This window comes from Pelophylax lessonae (genome assembly GCF_965119305.1).
Source record: "Pelophylax lessonae genome assembly, chromosome: 4".
NCBI lineage: Eukaryota > Metazoa > Chordata > Amphibia > Anura > Ranidae > Pelophylax > Pelophylax lessonae.
Window position 1 is genome coordinate 482,056,351 of NC_138771.1, and position 25,775 is coordinate 482,082,125.

Genomic DNA, 25,775 nt, shown 5'->3' on the forward strand with positions numbered 1-25,775 from the left:
TGTGGATATCTTCGATTATTTAACCCTCCTCTTATGTTAGCTTTCTGTTACTATCCATGATTTTAACGGGTCGGTTTTGACCCGTGTCTTAAATCAGCCATAAAATACCCTCGGAACAATTATTTATCATCCAATTTGTTTCTTACCTCTTGGTTACCTTGTTAGGCTTCTTTATCCTTGTAAAGATTGGTTTTAATATTTTTGGTGTGACCCCTTAGACCTTTCTTTTGATAGCATACCTCTCATTTTCAAATTTAAAAAATGGTAAAATAAAGTCAGCAACTCTGAAATGAATTTGTCCTATGTTTCTTTACTTTATTTAGAGAAGCAGACAAGCAGGCAAAGAGATAGGCCCCTCCCTAACTACAGCTCACAGGGTTGAGAGGTGATTGGCTGTCAGTGTTACTAAGCAGAGAGAGTGTTTATGATTTTAGTTTTGGCACTTATTAGTGTCCTAAAATCCTATATTATAACTGGGTCAGAATTGACCCTAACACCATAAACGTCTTAATTTTCACCACAGTATTTTATAATTTAGTGAAAAGGATTCTTTTTCTATTACATTGTTTAAATAGAGGTTCCTGACAAAGTAAAAAAATCTTGATGCAATAAACAAATTTATGTGATACTTATAGACATTCAAAAATGAAAACGGGTCAGTTCTGACCCTAACATACTGTAAGAGGAGGGTTAAAGGTTCATACACTGTATTATTAAATGTCATATACCTAGGGTAGGTGAACAGATTATAGTTTAGTGTTCTGATGTATAGGATAAATGCATCAACCAAATGGTGTCACTTTTTTTAAAAAACAGCAAAAACCTCTATAATTATTAGCGGCAATTTTACACCAGTACTACACAATTAGTTAAACAAATGTACTACAATTATTCCGGCCAATACCAAGCTCCCCACTGCAACAGGGGGTTTTTTAGATCATGCCCTAGCCCTATCAGAAGCCAAAGTCCAAAGCAATTTAAATACCTATGTGGTCCGGACATCTCAGACACCAATAGCACCAAGAACTCAGAATTCAACATAATCAATCCTACAGACTTTCCCCTTACGATGGCCCAAGAATCCGTTCTTCAGATGGGCCTGGGCTTTTTCCCCACACAGGAAATAGATGTTATGGAAACAATTAAAGCCCTTTATTTGTTTGCACGAAATCTCACTTATAAGTTTATGTTTGATCTTGAATGAAAAGAAAAGAAAATGGAGAGGGAAATTTCTGAACAAATTAAGGACTTCACTATGAAGGACTTTAGAGCCCTTAAGGGCTTAATGTTATTGCATGACAAGAGAGCTTTAGAACTAGATCCCCCATTCGAGCAGACACCAAACTTTTCTGAAATCGAGCCACACAGGACACAAACCTTCAAGCCTAAATCACGTCACTTCCCTGATGTCCCAATGTTTGGATGTTCCTCCAGCAAACCATCAGAGACATGAAAGCCGCATGGTGACAATCCTCTATCTCTGCCTCTAATCTATCCCATGAACAGGCAACTGCTCTTAGACACCTTAAGACACAGACAAATATAGTTATTAAGCTATCAGATAAGGGTGGGAACATTGTTTCGATGTCCCACCCACAGTATCAACGGATGTGTTACGATGTCCTAAATAACAAACAATGGTATCGCCATATTGATCCACAAACAGTCACATCTTATGAGAGGGAATTTCAAGTACTGTGTACACAGGCATTTTTGGAAGGACTGAATGATAAAGAGATTCTGGACTACATCATAATTAAGATACACCTGCGCACGCCTACATTATGCCCTACCTGAGGTTCACAAGAACCTCATGCACCCGCCTGGTAGGCCCATAATCTCAGTCATTGTGTCATTGAATGAGAATGTCAGCAGATTTGTGGATTATTTCTTATCTCTCATGTAACGAGACTTTCCTCATACATCAAGGACACACCTGATCTACTGAAACAAATGGAGGGGACCCATACTTGCTGCTATTGATATAGAATCGTTAAATTCTAGTATCTCGCACGAGTTTGGCGTCCGGGTGACCAGGTCCTTTCTCATTGAGCAACATAGATCACTATGGCCACTGAATCAGTTCATTTTGAATCTACTTACTTTCATTCTGACCAAAAATTATTTTGTGTTTATGGTCCAGCTATTTCTTCAAATCGAGGGGGTAGCCATGGGCACTTGTTGTGCACCGTCATACACAAATTTATATCTAGGTGGTTGGGAGAGAGAAATATTTTCAGATGAAATTTTTGCACCATGGCTTGCATTTTATACTGGTTCAATTACATAGATGACCTGTTGGTCATATGGACTGACTCAGAGAGGGAACTCGACCTGTTTTTGGAACAACTCAACATCAACCAATATAACTTGAAATTTACCCATACTATCAGTAAGACACAAATATCTTTCTTAGATTTAAATATCTTAATTAGCAGTACTTAACTTCATCCTAGCACCCTACATCCCAGGTCCTTAGTCAGAAGTTTTCCCTATGCCAAATGCATACAGTTACAGAGGAATTGCACCTCTGACATAGACTTTAAGAAACAGGCAGATCTATTACAAGAAAGACTTTTAGCACATGGATACTCACTGACTCTTTTGAGACGTTCCTATCACAGAGCCAAAGATAGATCAAGAACCTCTCTGTATGGTACTTCCTCCAAACAACGCAATCAAACTGTGGGTATTGTTACAAGATACTCATCAAATTAATCACAAATGAGATCATTAATCGCGGCGTTTGGAAGGACTGAGCTTCTGTATCCCAAATTTTTTTCAGCCATCTGGGCCCTTATAATATGTACCCCTTGTAGTTCCATGGAGCCAGAGGTGGTGGTCTCAATTTGGTCTCACCTTTGAAGTGACAGACGACAGCAAAGAAAACATACTTTTGTGTTTTTAACCAATGCGGTTGTTCCTCCATTGTTGTGAGATTCTAGCAGAAAAAATGCACTGTGTAACCATATACCCCTGAAGAAGAAAAATATGTGATTTTTCGAAATGCTTTGGGTTCACATCTCTGTCATCACAGTTGATCTGAGGTTACGCTCACACAACAGTATTATACATGTCATTTTATTGAACTCATGCTTTGTATTGTCTTTTTATACATATATGTCAATTAACCAGTTCTGGACCGGAAGGATTTGCCCCCTTAATTACCAGGCCTTTTTTTGTCATTTGGCACTGCGTTACTTTAACTGACAATTGCTCGGTCGTGCGACACTGTACCAAAATAAAATGTATGTCCTTTTTTCTCACAAATTTAGCTTTCTTTTGGTGGTATTTGATCAACTGTACAATTTATATTTTTTGCACTATAAACAATTCTGAAAAAAAAAAAAACAAGATGTAGCACCCTACAGGTAGGTGCTAGGTAAAGTATAGTGGGCTTTGTCTGCCTAACAGCAGGGCCATGATTTCTTTTTGTTAGGGTGTCATGGCTTCCAGGTGTGTCTGCTGAGAGGGGAGTCTCCCCACTGGCTCTGTTAGAGGCTTCTCATAGGGCAGTGGAGGAAACCCAACCAGGGACACATTCAGGCTTGTAACTACCCCAGAAGGCAGATTCTGCCACAGAGGATTCTGAGAGTGGGTATAATTTTGAGGGGAGTGCATGACTCAGCGTCTTTGGCGGGTCCCAGGAGGGAGAGAACGGCTGTCTCTCCTCCTGTTAGAGGAAACGGATGTCTCTGGGTGCTGCCTGAGAATCCAGAGGGTGCTGAGTTGAGCTGAAGGGGATCCGGTATTCCCAGAACCAGCGAAGAGAGAGAGGGGTCCAGTCCCAGGAAAGCCTACACAGGTCGTGAGTACTGAGGATTGCCCCTGGGGGTCTGCCTAGTATCAGAGGGGACCACTCCGGAGAAGGTTCTGGGGATCCAAAGTCAGCTAGCTGTAAAGGAGATGCCTAGTCAGAGGACCCTGAAGTGATAGAGGGGGTACCTAGGTTGAGGAACCTGAAGTGTAAAGGGGGCGCCTGCAGTTTGGGCCCTGAAGAGTCAGTGTACAGTGTGGAGTGTGCCAGTTGAGAGTTGCAGCAGCACAGGAATTTACAAAGAGCTACCTCAAGCCAGCGCAGGGCTGGAGGGAGCTATTCAGTGACTTTTGAGCAAAGCAATGTCATAAGTCAAGTATTCTCTCCTGGATCTTCTGAATTAAAGTCAAGGTTTCAGTACAGTTTCAGTGTTACAGTATATTCAAGCGTCAGGAAGCGTTGGCTAGCGTCGGCTGGCGTCAAGACAGCGCTAACTGGCATTTTTGTTAGAAGAGTCTCAAAATTGTACCTAATTGAGCCAGAGGAGTATCCCACTCATTCCCTTCTCCCATCCCCTAAATACAATAAAACAAACAAACCAAAGATGCCGGAATTGTCATTGTCTCAGTTCTCACACCTGGGGTTACAGCTCAAATGTGCTGGGAGTGTTACCGATAACAATGGCAGACCCACATCAGGCCCAATGCCTGGAAAACCTGCTACACAATTATAATGCAAGAAACTGAAAGGGTATTATATATTTATTTTTATTATTTAAATATAATCTCAGCTCACTCCTTCAGATTGCAGTTGGGCTTCCTTCTCAGATGGCAGTTTGTCTGCAGGAGAAAAAAAAGCCCAGATCTGGTTGGCTGCCCAATGTGAAGGAGAACACACAACAGACTGGCAAACACTTGTGTCCCCATCACCATTTCAAATTATTAATGCCAAAGAAATATAGGAGTATATATATATATATTCTCTGTTTATGTATATCTATATACTGGGTATGGCTCTAGAGTGTATTTCTGTTTATCTATCTACAGTATATACATACATTATATATAACTGTGTACAATGTATATGTAAAGCGCTGCAAAAATTGATGGCTCTAAGTACCTGAAATAGATATTATTTAGGATTTAAAAGAATGATGAAATTGAATTGAGAGGAAGCATCATTACAGCACAAGCACTACTAAACTAGGGTGACCAGACGTACCCAGTTTCCGGGGACAGTCCCCGGAATGAGGACACTGTCCGCGGACCGTGTCTGTCTCCGGATTCGTCCCCGTTTTTCAAACCTGGGCGGGCAGTTTCCTAGTGGGCGAGAGCGCTGTCAGTCTCACAGTGTGAGACACTCCTTCTCTGCATCTGTCAGCGCGATCCTGTCCCTATGACATGTCTTTGCCCTCTCTCAGCACCTCGCCCCTCTCCTCCTACTTCTGCTACCTCCTCCCATCTCTCTCTGTGCATTGGCAATACATAGGGGAGATGGGAGAGAGAGCAGAGCACAGTGTTCCTCCCTCCCCCTCCCTCCTGGATGAGCTATGACAAGCAGTGCAAGGAATTATGGGCAATGAAGTCCAGAGGGGTGGGACTGCCTTGATGAACTGAGTTTACAGATTAAGAATGTAATGGCCACATGCCAGGAGGAGATGAGTTTCTGTTTTAAAATTTTGCAAAAAGGTTTTTTTTCTCATTTACTGATGAACACTGATAGGGATAGAAATAGATAAAACTATGTGATAGTGAAAAACTATGAGAAAGTGCAAGTGAAGTAATAAGTCCTGAAGTGCTTACTTCACTTGCACTTTATTCACTCAGACACACGGTCTATGCAATATTATTGCACTTTACTAGGTGTTCATTGTTTGAATTACACATTATTTGTTATTTATATATTTAATATAGGTTATGTCATCGTATGTTTAGCACTGTTTTAATCTCTATATTAATTCAGCAGCGCTATCACATAGTTTTATGTATTTTTATCTTGTAGATGTGGGAACACATTTAGGTGGTAGCAGCAGCTTCTATAGATATATCACTGTTGGTTTTAAGGATAGCGCACAATTATTTTTGTCTTTCTTAGACTGATAGGGATAGGCTGCACTGATGGGCACTGATGAGGCTGCACTGATGGGCACTGATAGGCTGCAGTGATGGACGCTGATGAGGTTGCACTGATGAGGTGGTACTGATGGGCACTGATAAGCTGCACTGATGGGCACTGATAGGCTGCACTGATGGGTACTGATAGGTGGCACTAATGAGGCGGCACTGATGGGCACTGATCAGGTGGCACTGATAAGGCAGCAATGATGGAGACTGATGGATGGCACTAATGGGCAATGATGAGGTGGCACTGATGGGCACTGATGAGGCTGCACTGATGGGCACTGATGAGGCTGCACTGATGGGCACCGATAGGCTGCACTGATGGGCACTTATAGGTGGCACTGATAGATTGCAGTAATGGGCACTGATGGGCAGCACTGATAAAAAGCACTGATGGGCCTGCATTGATCGCAAGCTGTGACAGCATGTACTGTCAAGTATTGCCGATAACCAGCAAGTCTGTTTACATTTGATCAGCTGTTATTGGACACGGCTGATCACATGGTAAAGGGCCACTGTGATTGACACTTTGCCGCGATCTGTGGGCACAGCGGTCACTGAGCACGCCAGATGTGCACCCCAGTGGGCACTCGGTGGGGGTGGATCCGGGGGGACAAAGTCCATCCTTCTGACTCTGGTTCATTTTATATTGATATTCAAGGTGCAGCAAGGTTTCTAGGCCTATGGCCTGGTGTGGGTCTGCCATTAGTACCGGAATCCTCTCCAGCCCATGTGAGCTGAGTCCTCAGGTGTGACAACTGAAGCAGTGACAACTCCGGCATCTTTGTTTGTGGTTTTTATTATAAATTAAGGGGATGGGAGAAGGGAATGAGTGGGATACTCCTTTGGCCTGAACTAATTACAATTGGGACTTCGATCCTGAAAATGCCCGTTGGCGCTTCCTTGACGACAGCCAACGCTCACTGACTCTGAGAACACTGTGTATAACAGATGAAGTGTTGAATCCCTCCAGTAGATCCAAGATTGAGAACTGTAGTACTCCTGACACTGTATCACTGTGTAAGTCTCTGAATACTTTCCCCCGCCTGGCACAGCTTGAGGTAGTATTGTGTAGAACTCCAAATAACTATCACTGTAACTGGCACACACAATACAATTCAGGGCCCAGACTTCCGGTGCCCCCTTTACTACTTGAACTCTTCAGGGTGCACTGACTATGCACCCCCTTTACAACTTCAGGGTCCTCAACCTAGGTACCCCCTTTACTACTTGCTGACACTGGATCCCAGAACCTCTTCCGGAGTGGTCCCCCATGATTCTAGGCAGACCCCCAGGGCAATCCTCAGTACTCACAACCTGTGTAGGCTTTCCTGGGACTGGACTCCTCTCTCTCTCTCCGCAGGCTCTCGGCACACGGGATCCCCCTCAGCTCAACTCAGCACTCTCTGGACACTCAGGCGACACCCCGAGATATCCACCTTCCTCAGACAGGAGGAGAGACAGCCGCACTCTCCTTCATGGGACTCTCCGCCAAAGACACAGTGCCACGCACTTCCCCCCAAACTTATACACACTCCCAGAATCCCTTGCAGCGTAATCTGCCTTCTGGGGTAGTTACAAGCTAGGATGTGTCCCCTGATTGGGCTTCCCACACTGCCCTATGAGACGCCTCTCACAGGAGCCAGTGGGGATACTTCTCCCCTCAGCAGACACACCTAGAATCCCTGACACCCTGACTAGATAAATCAGAGTCCTGCTGTTAGGCAGACAAGTCCCACTATAGCTTTACTTAGCACCTATTTGTAGGGTGCTACAAAGGTGTAACATGAAACATGGTCATAAATTTATCAAATAGTGATTCTACCGGTCTCTTTACATATGCACCAGAGAATATGGCTCTTCTCTTGTAGAGGAGGGATAAGGGTACTGCTCCCCCATTTTCTTGTACAATTTTCCTTTCATTTTACCAAAATCATATAATATGAGAACAAACCTAAACATTTTCAGTTTGTATGTAATCAGGCAGGCCCTTGCACTGCATAGTGAAGGTAAATCTAAAGGAAAAGGAAATTGAATAAGAATGTTGTATAATGTGTGGCCAGCTTTACAGGCCTCTCTCCCTCACCCTTTCTTTTTTTTTTCTCTTTTTGTTGTTTTGTTTGGATGTTGTATTGTTGGAATATGTACTGAAAAATTAAGTACAGTTATGGTGGTAAGGGTTCAATTGTTATCCATATGAAGTGTTCAACAGCATGGAATCTGACTTTTTGCCTCAAGTGTTCTCTCATGTCTGTGTATCATCAGTTGTATTTTTTGATCAGCACTGATTACGGCGTCTCCCATGTCAGTCTGTGCAAAATTTTCTTAAATAAAATAAAGAATTAAAAAAAAAAAAGAAACATTGTCAAAGTTTACAGCCCCTATCCCCAAATTGCTTCTCATGTACAGAATCTGGGGATATTTCTCCCTGCAGGCTCCTGTCATTTTTTAATATGGCAAGACTGTGCGTGGCTCTGCCTGAATAGCCACATCATTCATTCATAGGAATCTGCAAATGAAAAATCAAGTCCTATCTGCCACTGCCATGTGGACTTGTAAGTCTCAATGGAGCATTCATAACCGAAGGATCCTATTTCGGTAGAAACCTGAGGCTGGAGGCAGGGCCGGTGCTTCCACTAGGCAAACTAGGAAGCCGCCTAGGGCGCATTGCCACCTAGGGGCGCAGCCACGAGTCAGCACTCACTCTCCATCATGAATGATCCTTGTGAGCTGAGGGGAGGAGCGTCAGTGGGAGAGGAAGAAGGGACAGAGGAAGATGCCAGGTGTCTGGGGCAGTGGCAGAACTACCAGGCCCTGGCTTTCCACCATTGTTGGGGGAGCCCCAAGGGGCAGGAAAGGAGCCCACCGGAGTGCTACCTGCATAATGATCCTCTTCGTCTGGAGCTGAGCGGCCTAATCCCTGGGCGGGAAGAGAATCTCTAATCTGAGCTGGTGGGCAGCCGTTCATTTCCCTGGGTTGGTATTAAGCAGGGAGCGGAGGAGAGCTGAACCTGAGCCGGAGCTCGGCACTGGAGGGCGGCACCTTTACTGGAGCAGAAGCGACGAGGCAATGGAATAGTCTGAGGATGTTGGTGATGAAGGAGATGCGGGGCTCTCTGACTGCTGCTTCTCCCTCCACCAGGAGCCGGTTGGAGCTGTGGTGAGCACTGTGGTCCAGGAGAGGAGCGTCCTGGGAGAAGGAATCAGCAGGATCTTGGTGAAGGAGGGCAGAGTGCAGGCCACTCTCTTCATACTGCCCAGTGAGTGTCCCCAGAACAGGGAATCAGGGTCCCTGGGTGTGACATGGAGGGATCCCTGGTGTGAAAGAGAATTGCGGTCACCAGGTATGCCATGGGGAATCTGAGCCGCCAGGTGTGACATGGGGGAGAGGGGTCACAAGTGTAACGGTGGTTCGGGGTCACCAGGTGTGCCATGAGGAATTGGGATCCCTGGGTGTGCCATGGGGGATTGAGGTCCCCAGGTGTGACATGGAGGAACATCAGGGTCCCCGGCTGTGACATGGAAAAACATCAGGGTCTCCGGGTATGATATGGAGGAACATCAGGGACCCCTGATGTGACATAGAGGAACATTGGGATCACTGGGTATGACAGCATTACATGGAGGAACCATCAGATCAGGGTCACTGGATATGATATAGAGCAGTTTTTAACCCCTTCCCTTTTTATTTATTTTTTTTTTGGGGGGGCGCAAGTATCTGATCTTGCCTAGGGCGTAAAGCACCGGCCCTGGCTGGAGGAATAGTCTGCAGGTGTCTAAGCATTGTACACACAATACACTCATCACACTTGTAATGCTTTGTAGGCTCCAATGTAACGACTGGCTTCTGTCAAATGGTCTTGCTGGAAAACCAGCATTTGGCCAACTTCTGCAGCCAATGACTGCAGCACTGATCTTTGTATTCTGACGGGAGGGAGTCCTTGCTGTCAGAAAACAACAGCGCAACAGGAGAGGTCCCTGTATCAAAATTGCTTGTGCAGATGCAGAGATCTGTAATTTTTTTTTTTTCGTTCAACCCACAGGTTGAACTACAAATAAACTGCAAGTGTATACCCAGCTTTAGCCTTTAAGTGGGATTTGATAGGAGTGATCTAGATGGACTTGTGTCTTTTTTCAACCTAACTATGTAACTATGCAATCTTTGTCTCATATATAACATTGGCAATCTGGTTCACAAACAATTTCCGAAAAAAAACTTGACAATAACGCTACATGTAAAATAATTTAATCACTCCTGCAACATCGCCAATATCTTATATAAGCAGGTGTTCAAACATAATAAAGGATATAGCTATAACACCAGTGTATAAATATGGTTATTTACAATGACATTAAAATACATAACAATTTCAAAATATTAAAAATAATTTAAAATAGTAGCTAATAGCTAACATCATTTTTTTTTTTTAAGCAAGAAGATAGAGATCAGCTTCATACACATCGATTCTCTCTCTCTTCAACTACTAATCTTAGTTAGCATTTTGTTAATAGCTTGTTTGACGTGAGTCGTAGAACTTCTTCTTCTAGTCTTTCCTTGAACCATTTTGCGACGTTTTATTTCTCGGCACAGTTCATAAAAAGCATCAGTGATGTTTCCTTCACCGGTACATGCAGAGCATTCGTAAAAAGCACAGGACAGCTCTGCGGCCAGTCTCTCTCCTTCTTCAGTACTTACTTGCCGTGAATGTGTCAAGTCTGCTTTATTTCCTACTAGAATAAAAGTAACATTCTTGGGTTTTTTTACTTCATCTAACAAGTTCTTAAAGTGCATGACATCTTCAAAACTCCCTCTGTCAGTGATGTCATAAACAATAGCAAAACCTTCGCCCCAGCGGATGTGGCCTTCTCTTTGCAAAGGGTCTTCCTAAAACAAGACAAAGTGAGAAATAGTAGATCATGTGCACTGCAAATGAAAATTAAGTGAAATAACTTATTCAAAATTAGTTGAACAAAAAAACCAGAGAAAAGATTATTTCACTAACATTCTTCAAACTAGAATTTGAAGAATGTTTATATATGCCTAAATCACGAAAGTAAGTTTTCATTACCTTACATTATATGCTTTTTTTGCATTTTCAATTGAAAACAGATTTTTTAGTTCACTAAATTACAGCACTGATCAGACACAGTACATTTCCTGCACACACATAATTTAATAGATTATTAAAATACTTTAAGCACTTCAGCTGCAGGAGGTTTTACCCCCTAATGACCAGGCCATTTTTTTGCAATACGGCACTACGTTGCTTTAACTAACAAATACCCAAATAAAATTTATGTATTTTTTTCCCACAAATAAAGCTTTCTTTTGACGGTATTTGATCACCTCTGCGGTTTTTATGTTTTGTGCTATAAACAAAAAAAGCCGGCAATTTTGGAAAAAAAAAAAAAAAAACAATATTGTTTACTTTCTGTTCTAAAACATTCCCAATAAAAAAAATAAAAAAATCAAATTTCTTTATCGGCTTAGGTCAATTTGTATTCTGCTACATATTTTTGGTAAAACAAATCCCAAAAAACATATTAATTGGCTTGCGCAAAAGGTATAGCGTTTACAAACTATGGGATAGGTTTATGGACTTTTTTATTTTTTTTTTATAGTTTTCATTAGTAATGGCGGCGATCAGTGATTTTTAGTGGGACTGCGACGTTGCCGAGGACAGATCTGACACTAAGTGACACTTTTTGGGGACCGGTGGCACCATTACATTGATCAGTGCTAAATAATATGCACTGTTACTGTATAAATGACACCAGGGAAAGGGTTAACATCAGGGGCGATCAAGGGGTTAAGTGTGCTCCTAGGGATTGCTTTCTAACTGTAGGGGGACTGGACTGACTGCAGGAAGGGAGAGATCGGTGTTCCCGATTAGTAGGAACACACAATCTCTCCCTTCCTGTCTAATAGAACAGCCGTCTGCCTTGTTTACATAGGCAGACGGCCGTTCTGTGAGCCGCCTTGACAATTGTGAGAGGCCACCAGCGATCGCAGCCGCCGGACCCGCGGACTGACTTCCACTGTGTCTAATCACAGCGGGAGCACGGCTCCGGTGGCACGCGTGTGCCACCTACAGCCTTAAAGCAAAATCATGTAAATGTACGTGATTTTGCGCTAAGGGGCCGCCCTGCCGCAGTATATGTATGGTGGGCGGTCCTTAAGTGGTTAAAGTGGTTGTAAACCCTTACATATGCTCAGTGAAGTGACTGGCCCCTGGTGATACACAGAGATAAAACAAATCCTCCTACATACGTTATACCTGTTAATCTGCACTCTTCTCTTCTTTACATCCATTCAAGGTGCTACATTTTTAAGCTTGTCTGAGCTTGTCAGAAAAAAGGGGGTGGAGCTGACCTTACACTCTGCAGAGCTCAGAGAGGAGAGCTCTGAGAGCTGATTGGAGCTCTTCACACAGCACAGAGGAACAGAGCTAAGGCTGTCAATCGGCTGGGGGACCTGTCGCCTTTTTTCTCTTGGTTTCAGAAAAACTTGTCATAAGTGATTCATGCTGATAGCAAAGGAAAGAAGCAGCAGACAAATAATTGAGACAAGTACACATTATAGAGGGATATGCTTTGTTCATATACCATGTCTGAGGTTTACAACCACTTTAACCATTAAATCTAAAGTGAACCTATACTTTGTCATTGTAGGGCAATACTATTGGGTGACTTTAACCCCTTTCCTCCTCAGCAGCTCTCTCACCTTTCCTTTTTTCGCCTCCCTTCCATTAGATGCTCTGCATTGATCAAGGAGATAGCAGAGCATTTAGCCCAAATTAAAACAGTGTCAGTGAGGTTGGACAGTATAAGTGAACTGTCACAGACACATAGTCTAAAATGGTAATACATTTTTGTCAATTAACTTCTTTATAAAGGTACTCCCTATTTCTATTGCTGAGTAGGGATCCCTAAAAGCTAAGTGTAGCTATTTGCATTACCTTCAATTACCTTTGCCCTAAAAGACATCACATACACTATATTGTCAAAAGTATTAGGCCTTGGGATTTACCGTTTAAAACATTTATTTATTTATGTAACAAATTAATCCAGTTTAAAATAGTACATAGAGCCTATTTTACCCCTTCTAGACTGCATATGATGAATCCCTACCACTCTTCCGGAGTGTTGGAGGTGTGGTGACCCTAAGGGTGACTATTCCCATATCTTCTGGTCCTGCTCTCACATTTCAGATTTTTGGGCAGAGGTGCTAACCAGCATTAATACTTACACGTTGATACAGGTCCCGATAGCCATTGAAATCTGCATATTAGGCCTTGTTGGCAATCTCCTTCAAACCCTTGTAAGCCTCTTTCTTTTTTATGCAAGGAAAGCTATCACCTTGCATTGGAAGAACCAGGCTCCACCATTCATTACCTTCTGGAAACGCTTGATTAACAATAATCCCCAATATATAAAGACACTTATGAGAATAGGGGATGTCCTGCTAAATATGACAAAGTGTGGACCAAATGGTTGGCAGACCCTGCTATGGCTTCCTAGACATTAAATAACGAAAGGTCTAGAGATGCCTAACAGAACTTTTATCTGTTTTGTGCTATGTGCAGGAAACTGGGTCAGCTATCATTACATAGATTGAATTTTGGCACCTGGAGGTGCAGGTTACACAGTCACACCATCGCCAACCTAATGTTGCCCTATCTTACAGCACTTGTACCATGTGGTTTGAATCTATGTCCCCTGCATGGGCAACACAAGTTTATCCACCGTTTTGCTTCAGTGTTGTGTTTGTCGTACTTGTTTTGAAGATGAAAACTTTAATAAACAGATTTAAAAAAAAAAAAAAGTATTGGGCCGCCTGCCTTTACACGTAAATTAGCTTTAATGACATCCCAGTCTTAGTCTGTAGGGTTCAATATTGAGTTGGCCCACCCTTTCCAGCTATAACAGTGTCAACTCTTCTGGGAAGGCTGTCCACAAGGTTTAGGAGTGTGTCTATGGAAATGTTTGACTATTCTTCCAGAAGTGCATTTGTGAGGTCAGGCACTGATGTCTGCACAGCAGTCAGTGGATGCAGCTGGCTTGTGTCATAATGGGCTGGCTGCTTGAACCCAGAAGAGGCAGTCAGCTTACATTGGTAAAGGTAGACCCAAATGGTGGTGTGAGACCTGGCTGTCACACCCCAGCACCAGATGGCAGCAGTACGATAGATCTGCTGGGCAGGTGAGTATGTGGATGGTGGCCAAAGCTGCATGACAGGTAAGAGGGAGTAAAAAAAAAAAAAAAGATAAAGGGGGAGGGGATGGGGGAGTGAAGTTTCTCTTTAAATATACTATTAAAAGCATTTTGTTATATTGGTTAAACTTTTCAGAAATTCCAGAAATTCTGAGTTGTCATGTGTCCTAGGCACGTACAATGTTATCGTAATGCATCTCTCCCAGTTTAAATCTTTGGACTATAAGTTAGTTTAGTGCCTACGCTTTAGACATAAATATAGTGGGGTAGATTGGAAAGTTTAGCAAAAGACAACTGGGCATGGATGACACTATTTAGTCTACAAAATTATGTATCGTCAGCCCAAAAGCTGAGTGCATTTCTTGCCAATCAACAGATATTTTTTTGCACTTGCAAAGTCCTTAAAGATGTCTGTATTGCAGGGATGTACTGCATATATGTTTAAATTTTGTCTTGACATAGAGTAAGCTGTAAAGGACTGTGTCCACAGGCTTTTGTTCACTTTAGATGGGGCTTGCATTTTCATACAGGTTTATGTAAGGGTGGTTTCACACTACCCTGCTGCACTTTTGCTAAACCTGCAGCTTTTGTGCACGTTGGCTACATTTTTCCATAGATTTCTAAGCGGCCCTGCGATTTTGGTGTGGTTTCTGAAATCGCACCAAAACCGCGGGACGTCATAGAAGTCCATGGGAAAGTGCATTAACCTGCACGCAAAGCACAAAGGGACCACACCAGGCAGTGTGAAGCTGCCCTAAATGCAAAACTTGTTTCCCGCATCTTATAGGGAATCACCTTGAATCAGTCCTGCAGTAATAAAAGTAATTCCCTCATTGTTTACAAGATATAATGAGAATTGTTCATCTTTTGACGCAGATTGGAATTACCTGTAAAGAAAAAGCCTTGAACCCTGACAGTTTTCACCTAACTTACATTAGCAGATAAACGCCTCCGCTAACACAAGAGCTTTGATTAGAAGCAGGATGTAAAATAATATGTGCCCTTTCATTGAGCGATCTCACTAAATCTTCCCAAGGACACCTGTTCCTGACAAAGTGTTCAATAGAAACCACTGAAATGAAGCGTGGGAGGGCTGACATTGCTTATAACAAGAAATCATTATTGCAAAATGTTTTCCGGATACAAGGGAAACATGGATTTCACTGTGGCAGGAAGTCCCAAATTTGCCTTCAAAACAGGCTCATACTGATGCGACATGCGCTCCAACTTTGGGAGCGCATATTGCATCAGAAGTCACATCCCATTTAGTTGAATGGAACCGTTCTAATAGAAGTGACTTGAGTCACTCCGACTTTGAATAAGGTTCCTGCACTACTTTTGGTCTGACTTTGGCATGACTTGCATTGACTTCTGTTAAAGAAGTCGTATGCAAGGTATGTCGAAGTCACGCTGGGATTTGGCTACAAATTGCGCAGAAGCTGTGGCATTGTGAACCGGGGCTAATTAAGGCATGTGCACGTTTTTTCTGCGCATTTGTCACGTGACAGCATAAGGTCCTACGCATGACAAATGTGCCAAAGTAGCTCCTGCAACTTTGGCAGGCAATGAGTCTCATGCATTTTTTGTCATGCGCGTTTTGGCGTGTTATTTTGCTAGCTGTGTTTTGGGGTGTCATTAGAAAAGAGCTGGGGCAATTTGGCATGCGTTTTTGGAAATGTGCTTTTCTGTGCATGTTCCTGAAACACGAAGGTGTCAATGGGGCCCCGGGCAAAAGCAATCAAAATCCCTGAAGCAAATCAAATCTGGGAGATGGGTTAACATAAACGGCCGCATAGTCACTAGGAAAGTTGGAATATGTATGGTAAAGCTGTAAAGTAACACAATGGGCCCGATAAACAATCAGCTGTGCAACATTAACACATGCATGTTAAGAAGCCCCCATGCAGACATCTAAGAGGGCTTCTTTCTAGAGGGGAAGGGAGAAGTGCTATCCTACAGGAGCTTGGTTTTGCGTCCATCAGACAGTCAAGGCCATTGGGGGACTGTGGTACACTCAGAGCTTGGAGGTCCACTGAAATAAATTGAGAGCCAAAACCAAGTATAAGATAAAGGAGTTGTTTTACCTGCCAAAATATTTGCATTTAAGTGCATTCAAGTTCTGAGATTAAAGCCTCGTAGACACGCAACGAATTTTTGCCTACCGGTCGTCCATCTTTTGTCCAGAGTGGTGTTTTGTTGGTTGGAATGTGCTCTAGACTGCACACAAATTTTCCCGCACTTCTACTTCAGAAGTGATGTCATGGATTGCTTTCTATGTGTTCTTTCGTCTCTGAGCATGCCTAGTCTTGCTCATAAGATTTTTCCCCATCGAAATCTGTACTAATGAGACGAAAATCGGACGTGTTTTCACGGTCGACAAAAATTATATAGCCTGCCCACCAGGAATTTTTCAGCCGAAAAGTCGGAGTCGGTTGTCGGAAGCACCATACTAACAAGTCAACAACAACTAACAACTCAACTAACAAAATCGGCAGATCGGTCGTCAGACGAAATTTCCTGGCCGAATTTCTACTCGTGTGTACGGGGCTTTACTCACAGCACAGCCATGCTTGAGAGAGCAGGAGATCTGATTTTTATCTGCTGCAGTGACTGGCCAGTAAAAGAAGTAACAGACTGATAAGCTCATCTTTCTGTCTGACAACCTGTGCTGCTTTTTCCATCTCCCAGTCTGTGTTCTACTGTAGAGAGGACCACAACAGGATGATACCAGGTCATATGGAACCTATACTGATTGCATTTAAAAATAAATTTGATAGTGTATTAATGACTATAGAGCTGCATCCATTTGTTTCTTATACATCTACCTGGTGTACAGCTTTAACTCAATAAACAATGTTTACCTGACCCGCAGTATCAAGTATTTCCATAGTAACAATTTCATCCTCTATGGTTGTCTGATGCCGATACGTTGATTCTAAAGACATGAGAGAAAGAGAGAGGAGAAAAAGGCCATCTATGACTATGCTGCATGATATTGATTATCTCACATGACAGTTTAATTACATTTTTTGTGACTTAAAGCGAAGTTCCACCCACATTTCACACTTGGCTCCATGCATATCTTGTTTGCAGGTTAAAAAGGTTTTGGCAGTCTTTTGGGGGGTTTTTTTCGATCTATTTACCTTCTTTTTATTGCCTTATCTGTTCTCTTCCTGTGTTTCTCGCCGCGGCGAGGTACGTCATTTCTGGCAGCGCATTGGCTCCTGGGTGATGATGAGTATTATCAATCCCAGGAATCAATGTGCATCGCTGGCCGCTTGTTTTACTTCCTGGTTCCTTGATTAATAGAAGAGGTTTTCAAAGCAACGGCGCGGGAACTTCCTCCAAGTCCACCATCGCTATGGAAACCCAGCCAACATGCAGTGGGGCATGATTCCATTGCACTGCACATCCACAAAATCGGCTACCCAGCATGCACCGAACCCCAGAACAGAGACCCAAAGGGCTTCACATGCCCACAGTCTAGATGGCCCCTCTGTGCAGAAGAAGAGAAAAGTAAGTTTTCAAGGCAGCTCAAAAACAAACCAGGGGACACTTTTGAAGAGCGCTACGGGAAAAGGAAGGACTATACCAGGGTTAGTTTTATCTTATAAAAAAAAAAAAAAAGCCCGAAACTTTGCTTTAAGGCGCACTAAACCTACCAATTTAAAGTGGAACTAGAAACTCCATTTAAAAAAACTGCGAGCAGACAGGCTCTTTATTGCAGATGAGACCTGCAGTGTCTCTTCTGCAATTAAATAAAACGACTTGCTTACTCACAGATCCTTAGATGTACTGTACTCTGAACTGCGCATGTGCAGCTCAGTTTATATTCCAGCACATATCCTGTTTGCCAGAATGACTCAGCTCCTGCACATGGGGAGTGACGTCATCCCGCGTGGGCCAATGAAGCCGCAGCCTAATACCCAGAGAAGCCAGGTAGAAGATTTCTGTACCATTTGAGGGATCTTGAATCGTTGAAGTATAGGTAAGTAGTGTGGACTTTAGTTACAGTTAAGTTCAAGGAATGCCTTAAATGATAAATGTTACTGTTACAAGTGTGCCTATGTAAGCTGCCAACCGAACTGTCAAGCCATCAAATGGCTGGTGTCATAGCTGACTACTTGTGCAGCACCATTGGCAACTGCAGATCATATCAGAGTTAAAATAGCAGATTATTTGGTTGCAAAGAATAGGATGGGTTTGTTGGCCTTTAATGAAGATAATACAAACAGAGAGAATGCTGGCAAAAGACATCTGTACCTTAAATAATGTCTAAGACTAAAACATGGTCATATTGATAAAACCCCTGTTAGTTTTTTGTCTTTGTTTTTAATCTGTGTGCCTTTGGGGAGATTTTCCTTCACTTGCTGTCCAGTACACACAACAGGAAGTGAGAGGAAATCTCCCATAATGAGAAAAAAAACCCTATCAGATAGCTGCCAAAGGAACAAATAATACTGCTATAGCTATTACAGGTCTAATTACTCAAAATAGATCCCGAACCTCACTATCCCTCACTTTTTGTCCCAATGTCAACGGCCAATTAATTACTATTACTGGTGTGATAATTACTCAAAATAGATCCCGACCCTCACTATCCCTCACTTTTTGTCCCAATGTCAATGGCTAATTAATTCTGGTGGTATGAATACATTCATAGACCAGTCAGCAACAATAAAGAGCTGGTTCAAATGACGAGTCAGCCACATTGTTGATCTGGATCCATTAAGTGGTCAGCCACATTGTAGAGAGGGATCTACTGAGGAATCAGCCACATTGTACAGCTGGATCAAGTGAGGAGTCAGCCATGTTGTTTCTGAGGAGTCAGCAACATTGTAGAGCTGAGTCCACTGAGGAGTTAGCCACATCGTAGAACTGGATGGACTGAGGATTCAACCGCAATTAATAACAGGATCCACTAAGGAGTCAGCAACATTGTAGGATCAGATATAATGAGGAGTCAGCAATATTACAGATCTTGATCTAGAGGAGTGAGCAACATTGTAGAGTCAGATACAGTATAATGAGGAGTCAACAATATTGCAGATCTTGATTCACTAAGGAGTAGGCAACATTGTAGAGCCAGATCTAATGAGGAGTCAGCAATATTGCATATCTTGATCCACTAAGGAGTGGGCAACATTGTAGAGCTGAATCCACCGAGGAGTCAATAACACATGCAGATCTAGATCCACTGAGGGGTCAACCACAATGTAAAGCCTGATAATTAGTAGAAATATTTACTACCTACATTTAAAGTAGAGCTCCAGGTATAACTCGTCTTTCCATTTTGTTTTAACTTTTGATAAGTAGAAAAGGCTTAGAAATGTTGCCAGTTTTTTTTCCTGTGTCCTCCTTGGGGTGATTGCTCTTCTTTCCTGTCTCAATTACAATGCTTTTAATAGGACAGGGAAAATCTCCAGAGGGGATACAGGCCAAAACATAAAACTGTTTGAGGTTCTGGCCTTCTCTGGAAGTTTTTTTTTTTGCTGTTAAGACCCTGTAACAGAGACCTCTCCTTACTTAATCTTCCTGTAACAGGACAGGAAATGTGGGCTTTTCTCCCTAATCAGGTCACAGGCAGCAATAAATGACAGACAAAGTTTCAGAACCTTACCGGTTCTGTCCAAATCAAAACTAAGATTTTGGCGAGAATTTAAAACGCTATTTTTCAGCTTGTAAATGCTCCTCTAACAATATGCTTCTAAATGCCCATGTGCGCATGGACACATAGGCTAACAGAGAAGTGCGTTTACAGGCAAAAAAGTAAAATACCTGTGAAAGCGATGTTTAGGCCAAGTGTGTATGAGCCCTTAAAGAGAAAGCTGAGTGTGTGTACCTCATCTGGAGTCTATTCCCCTTATTGTAGCCTGCAGCTCCTGGCTTCTCCCTTACATCCCATTACATTGGTTCAGCTTGGACCTAGGTAAGTATGCATATTCTGTACTTGTGAGATCCCTATGAAAGCAGAGCATCTGCCAGGTCCAAGGCCGAGTGGCTGCCCTCCTGCACAGTAAACACAGGTAATCACTTGCTCAGCACAGGTGCCATTCATAGAACACCTTATGTTTTTCTCAATGCAAAGCGTCCTCTGATTGTATAGAAATTATCATGTCACTGCCCCGCCTCTCCACCTTATTTAAATGGGGACCCAGAAGACAGTGACAATCACTGTAGTAGCGGTAACTATTATAGTGATTATCGGCCTTCATGGGAATCCCACAAGCATACCATGTGCATGGCATGCTGGACCAATGTTACTGCAAAAAAAGCCTTACCTGAAATTCAGCTTTAAGGCAAAAGCCAGGAGCAACAGCCTTAAACAAGGGGAGCGCACTCATCTTTCTAGATAAGGTATTAGCTTCTATTTTATTTCTTCTACAGGCTGTAGAAAGAGCTAAATAGCAGTTAGCCTTAAATTAAGCTGGATCAAAGCTTCAAAACAGAAAACCGTAGTGAAATATGTGCCAAAGCTGGTTGAAAGCATTTCTTGTTGCCAATCAGTAACACTACTAAGCACCTTGTGGTATCTTTAAGTACTCTATTTTGCCCACGTGGACCCTCAATGGATCCTGGGCCAAGGCTACATGGGAGCACTGTCATTCAGCAGGCCAGATACAAACTCTCTGCAATTGAAGTTCCAGCATTGGACAACTGAATAAAGGAAAGAGGACAGCACTGGGGGCTTCATCTCAATACATATGTAAATGGGGGCCCGGTGTACAGCCTGGGACCTTGTTCCATGTCAGGTTAGGTTAGGTTAAAGGTGCACAAATATGAAAATACACATTGATGTGGCATTAAAGACTTTGTAGTAGTTTACACTAAGTTCATACTTGCCCCATCTGCAGAAAGTCGGGAACTTACCTAAGGTGGGATCATACTCCCAGATGAATCTCTTGGTTAAGAACCTCACAACAAGCGCTAGAAAGACAAAATACTTAATACAGATGGCACTTAAAAGCAATGTGCAATTTAGAAGAACAAGAACATTTGTGACATGTCAGCACTATGCTTATTGGTTATTGATTAGCAAACAGATACAGACCAAGTCAAAGTCAGGTGATCTTTATATGACAGTATGCAGGAAGTCATAGACAGTCAGTTTCCTATTACTGATACCCATAGTATTTGTAGAGGTGAGAAAACAAACAGTGCCCCCCCCTCCCCCCCCATTCCACCACCATAGTATTAACCTCCTTAAGCAGGGTATACATGCATATTTTCTATTTTTCAGTCAACCATTGGCTGTGAGTGCTGATCAAATGCTGGTTTTCCAGCATTACAATTTCACAGAAGTCAGTCGCTACCTTTGAAAACAACCTCTAGATATATTACTCAATTACACTTAGACATAACTTTCTATCACTGTTTACACATGGCTGGATAGGACCCTTAGTTCTAGACCAGACCTAGGAAAATTGTGGCCCTAGAACCACATCTGGCCCTTTGGCTATCCCTGTCTGGCCATTGATGCCTCCTCTCTTAGCAGGCCTCTCTCTGAGCTTGTCAGTTTCCTCACTGAGGGGGCTGACAGGCTCAGAAATGCATGCTGGCAAATGTCTATGTGGAAAGTTGAAAGAACTTGAAGGAGAAAGCCTGAGCAGCTGATTGGTACAGTGAGGAGGCTTGGTTCTGATGGGAGAGCGTTGCCTAGATGTACCGACGCTCTTTCACCATTAGGCTACCCAGCCAAGTTAAGTCTCTACAGAAATCCCCACTGTAACAATCTCAGGCTCTTTCCTTCCATTGCTTACAGCTCTGACAGTTATCTCCTGTGCACACTATTTCATATGCAGTTGTACCTATTATTCCTAGTGTCAGGTATTTGTTTTCTATATATTTACATACTTATGGACCTTTCCAGTCCAGGGTTGTTCACCTAAGGCTGCTGGATTAATCAACATACTGTATTTTTACTATACACTAAACTTTGGTTCTGCCCTCCACAAGTTTCAGTTTCTCACGTAGTTCATTGGGAAAATGTATTTCCAACGATCACAATCCTGCCTAACAATTGGTAACTTGCCACTTTAAATCACTTGTTGCTACCAGGGAGTATTCACCACTTGTGTTTTAATCACTATACCAATGATCTGGCGAAGACCTGGAACTTCCAGAGTTTGCACCCTGGTACAAACTAATTTACATCCTATTGATGGCTATGAACATCTATCTAGTATACACAGGTCCTTTCCACATATGGGATCCTTACATGTTTCAAACATCATTATTTGACCATGGAGGAACTGGAGGCTACAATCCATTACTTTGCCATCTCCAGCTGCAATAAAGGTAGGTAGAAAAGAATCAGTGGTTGGACCTTCTGAACTTTCAGAGACAACATTGACAGGGAGGTGATATAATTTTGCTTATTTTTTTGATGTGTGCAGGCTTTGAACTTTGAAATTCAAAGACTGAAGACTCTATCCTTCTTGAATTGTCTGCTATCTTCTTTGAAGCCTAAAATGTGTCTTTCTAGTCTCTGTATCTCTCCCATCATCATCTCTGTCCCAATCAATGCAGATGTTGAGTTGAAGTACCAATGTTTAGCTTCCATGTTGTTTACACTGTCAATTTGGAACAAGTGTCATGTAAAGTACTCTTTCTCAACGCCTTCATGTCTTGGGCCCAAGCGGCTATTTTCCAATGTCACCTTGTAAACCCAGTTACCATAAGCTACATTCCTCTCAGGAACTTAATTCCCCAACACCATTTTTTTTCTCTTATCACCAAATTAAACATTACTTTTCCTTCATATCACCCTCCTTAACCTTACACTGGCCCACTAAATTTGAATCTATTTGTGCTCAATGCCCCTATCAACTATATTTAATATTGTCTATTTATAAAATCTATCATGAAGAATATCCCATTTCTGTGGATCACCATTTGTATATGTATAAGTTGGCGCATATTCCCCAACTTCCTATTTCTTTGAATCACTGGGAAAAAGTCCTCACGTTGTATGGTGCAGGGAGACACCACTTATAAAGTCTTGATGTTTTGGTACAGAACATGCCCATAATGCAATGATATCCGAGACCTGTTGGAGATGCAATTAGTATGACATTTTCTGGCAGTGCCCCCATATCCATATTTTTCTGGGCTTCTGTAATGGCCATTCTACAACAAGTTCTCGATACATCTCTCTCATTGGACCCTATCCACTATTTACAAGATTTACCTTTTCCTGGTATTGCTAAGCACTCTAAAAAAATAATCTTGCATATTTTAACTGCAGATAAAAGAGCCATTTCCGCGTACTGGCTATCCATAGACCCACCATCACAATCTCAGCTACGGAATATTATTGTGGATATAAGGAGAATAGAATATTTAAAAACCTTAACTGACTGTACTTTAACACAATTAAATTCAATTTGGGAAGCTTGGGACCAATCTGTGTTTGTCTCACTTTTCTCACTTAAGTCTCCTGATGACCTTATCGGCCTTTAGCTCCGTTGACTGTGCCCCATGTTTACTACAATCTCTCTTGGCTTATTGATGCTCACCAGTTAAATGATCTGGGGTCAGGGCTTGTCCCATCCTGGCTCACACATTTGTCTTTCAATCGTTGCAGTTTTTTCTATAGCCATATGTTCTCACTTTTCTGTGATCTCTCACTGTGCTTCCATACAGGAAAAGTATCTTCTATCATCATTTGCACTCCAAGTTATGAGAAATTTACCTTATAGGAAAATAGCAGTAAACCCCTGTAAGAGGTATGAAACGTTTATCGCTCTAGAAGATTTGCGTCTTGTTTAGGGGAACATCCTCTCTATTACTGTTCTGTCTGAGACCAGTCAAAGAGAAGAGATAAAAAATTCTTCCAAATAGGGACACAATCAGCTATAAAAAGTTAACAGGGGTTCCAGTACTTCCACATTGGTCTGGAACTGGGCTTTAAATAAGCCACAAATTATAAGTTCAAAAATCCAAGGCCCCAAATATATCTGACACATTTCTGTCCAATTACATCACCTAAAATATAGGAGTTAATTTACTAACGGCATATAGACTGTGCACTTTGCAAGTGCAGTTGCACTCTGCAAGAGCAGTTGCTCTAGAGTTTAGTAAATGAGGTGATGCTTTACTTTGTAAAGACATGCAAGGGGAATAAAATAAATAACAGCATTCATGCTTGCACGTGATTGGATGATGAAAGCCAGCAGAGCTTCTCCTCATTTACTAAGCTCTGGAGCATATGTCCTTGTAGAGTGCAACTTTACTTGCAAAGTGCCCGACCTTTATGCCCTTAGTAAATTAACCTAATTTTTAGCATGCCGTAAGTGGCAGCTTTATCAATTAGGCAGATTCTGATCAATTAATAGCATGGTCTAAAAAAGGAAATATTCAATGTGCACAAATGATAGCCACACAAAGAAAGATTAAAACTAAAGTGCAGAAATATGTGCTTTTTTTTTTTTATATAATTATCAACATATAACGAAAGTACTTACCAGATTTACCAACTCCAGCTCTGCCAAGCACTGCAATCTTCACTTCTGTACTCTTTGCCATTATCACAGTAAAATTATTGGTTTTCTTAAATCGTTGATTCAACAGATGATTTTGAAATTTCAAGCTGACTGTACCATTTTTGTTCACCTTGAACAGGTTAAATCTACAACCTATAAAGACACAATTACAATAGTAGTAAATTCTGAACTATACTATACACTTTTTTTGCAGGAAGGTTGGCTTCATAAAACATTAAACACTTAACCTGCCCTAAACTATTTTGGTAGACAGGTTCTTATCTCTCTTAGGGACTTTACTGATGAAAAATCAGCACTTGAGATCCCGCAGTGTTCATTATGATCGGATCCCACCATCCCTGCTGGATTTTTAAATGTATTTTATGGAGACTGTAACAGGACAGGAGGAGCTAGAACATGCAAAAGTGTTGGGGGGGCTTACCAATGCTCCCAAGACGTGAGAGTTAGTACAGAGGCATCTCACTGTTGGGAGTATTCAAGACATATTAGAACCAGGGGCTGACTTGGCTCCATCCTTAAATGAGAAGCTTGGGGTTAGTGAAAAACGAATATTATACACTCATCTACAAGCCACAGAGCATTCATGTGGCACTGCAGCTTTCCCACTGGACTCTAACATTGAGAACTGAATGATCACATGACTGCTAAATATTCAGCTAAAAAATGGAGCGCTAGGCTGGGGCAATGATGGGCATGGGTTGGCTCTGGTTCCAAGACGCAGCCTGAAACAAGGATTTAGCTGTCAATCAGACAGCCGGGTGGATCTCAACAATATTGCCAGATTCCTTCCTGAATGTGCCGTGGCTCTGCCCCGCCGGCTAATTTATAGCCAACTATCAGCTGATTCTGAGTCACAGTAGAACATCAGTAAATGTACTTATCTGATGCAAAAGAAGTAAAGCTAAAAAAGGTTTGGCTATACTTCTCTTTCAGTTAAAGTTTCACTTTTAGATGGACTATCCCTTTAAAAAGAAACGAAACTAATAAAAAAAACACATTTTAGTTATGATTTCCTTTAAAGGTAATGTGAAATAATTGCTTGAAATCTGTCTTTACATTAAGTTGACAGACTTCAGGGACATACACATGGGCCGAATATCCGGCGGCATCGAACTGGTTCAATACAAACTGGCCGACATTCGGCCGGTGTGAATGGTAGCCAGTCTGTCTAAGGGCCAT

General features: G+C 42.1%; 1 protein-coding gene across 1 annotated transcript in view; it reads right to left on the bottom strand.

Moving 5' to 3' along the window:
• Nucleotides 1-10,138: 10,138 nt before the first annotated feature.
• RERG (RAS like estrogen regulated growth inhibitor) overlaps nucleotides 10,139-25,775 on the bottom strand; it is a 29,999-nt gene continuing 14,362 nt past the window's right edge. The window contains exons 2-5 of the mRNA XM_082256918.1: nucleotides 24,558-24,728; nucleotides 20,962-21,018; nucleotides 16,953-17,026; nucleotides 10,139-10,762 (exon numbers count right to left, since the gene is read on the bottom strand). Coding sequence (XP_082113044.1) covers nucleotides 10,355-10,762; nucleotides 16,953-17,026; nucleotides 20,962-21,018; nucleotides 24,558-24,618 — 600 coding nt within the window. The 5' untranslated portion in view covers nucleotides 24,619-24,728 and the 3' untranslated portion in view covers nucleotides 10,139-10,354. The remainder of the gene's footprint in view (nucleotides 10,763-16,952; nucleotides 17,027-20,961; nucleotides 21,019-24,557; nucleotides 24,729-25,775) is intronic.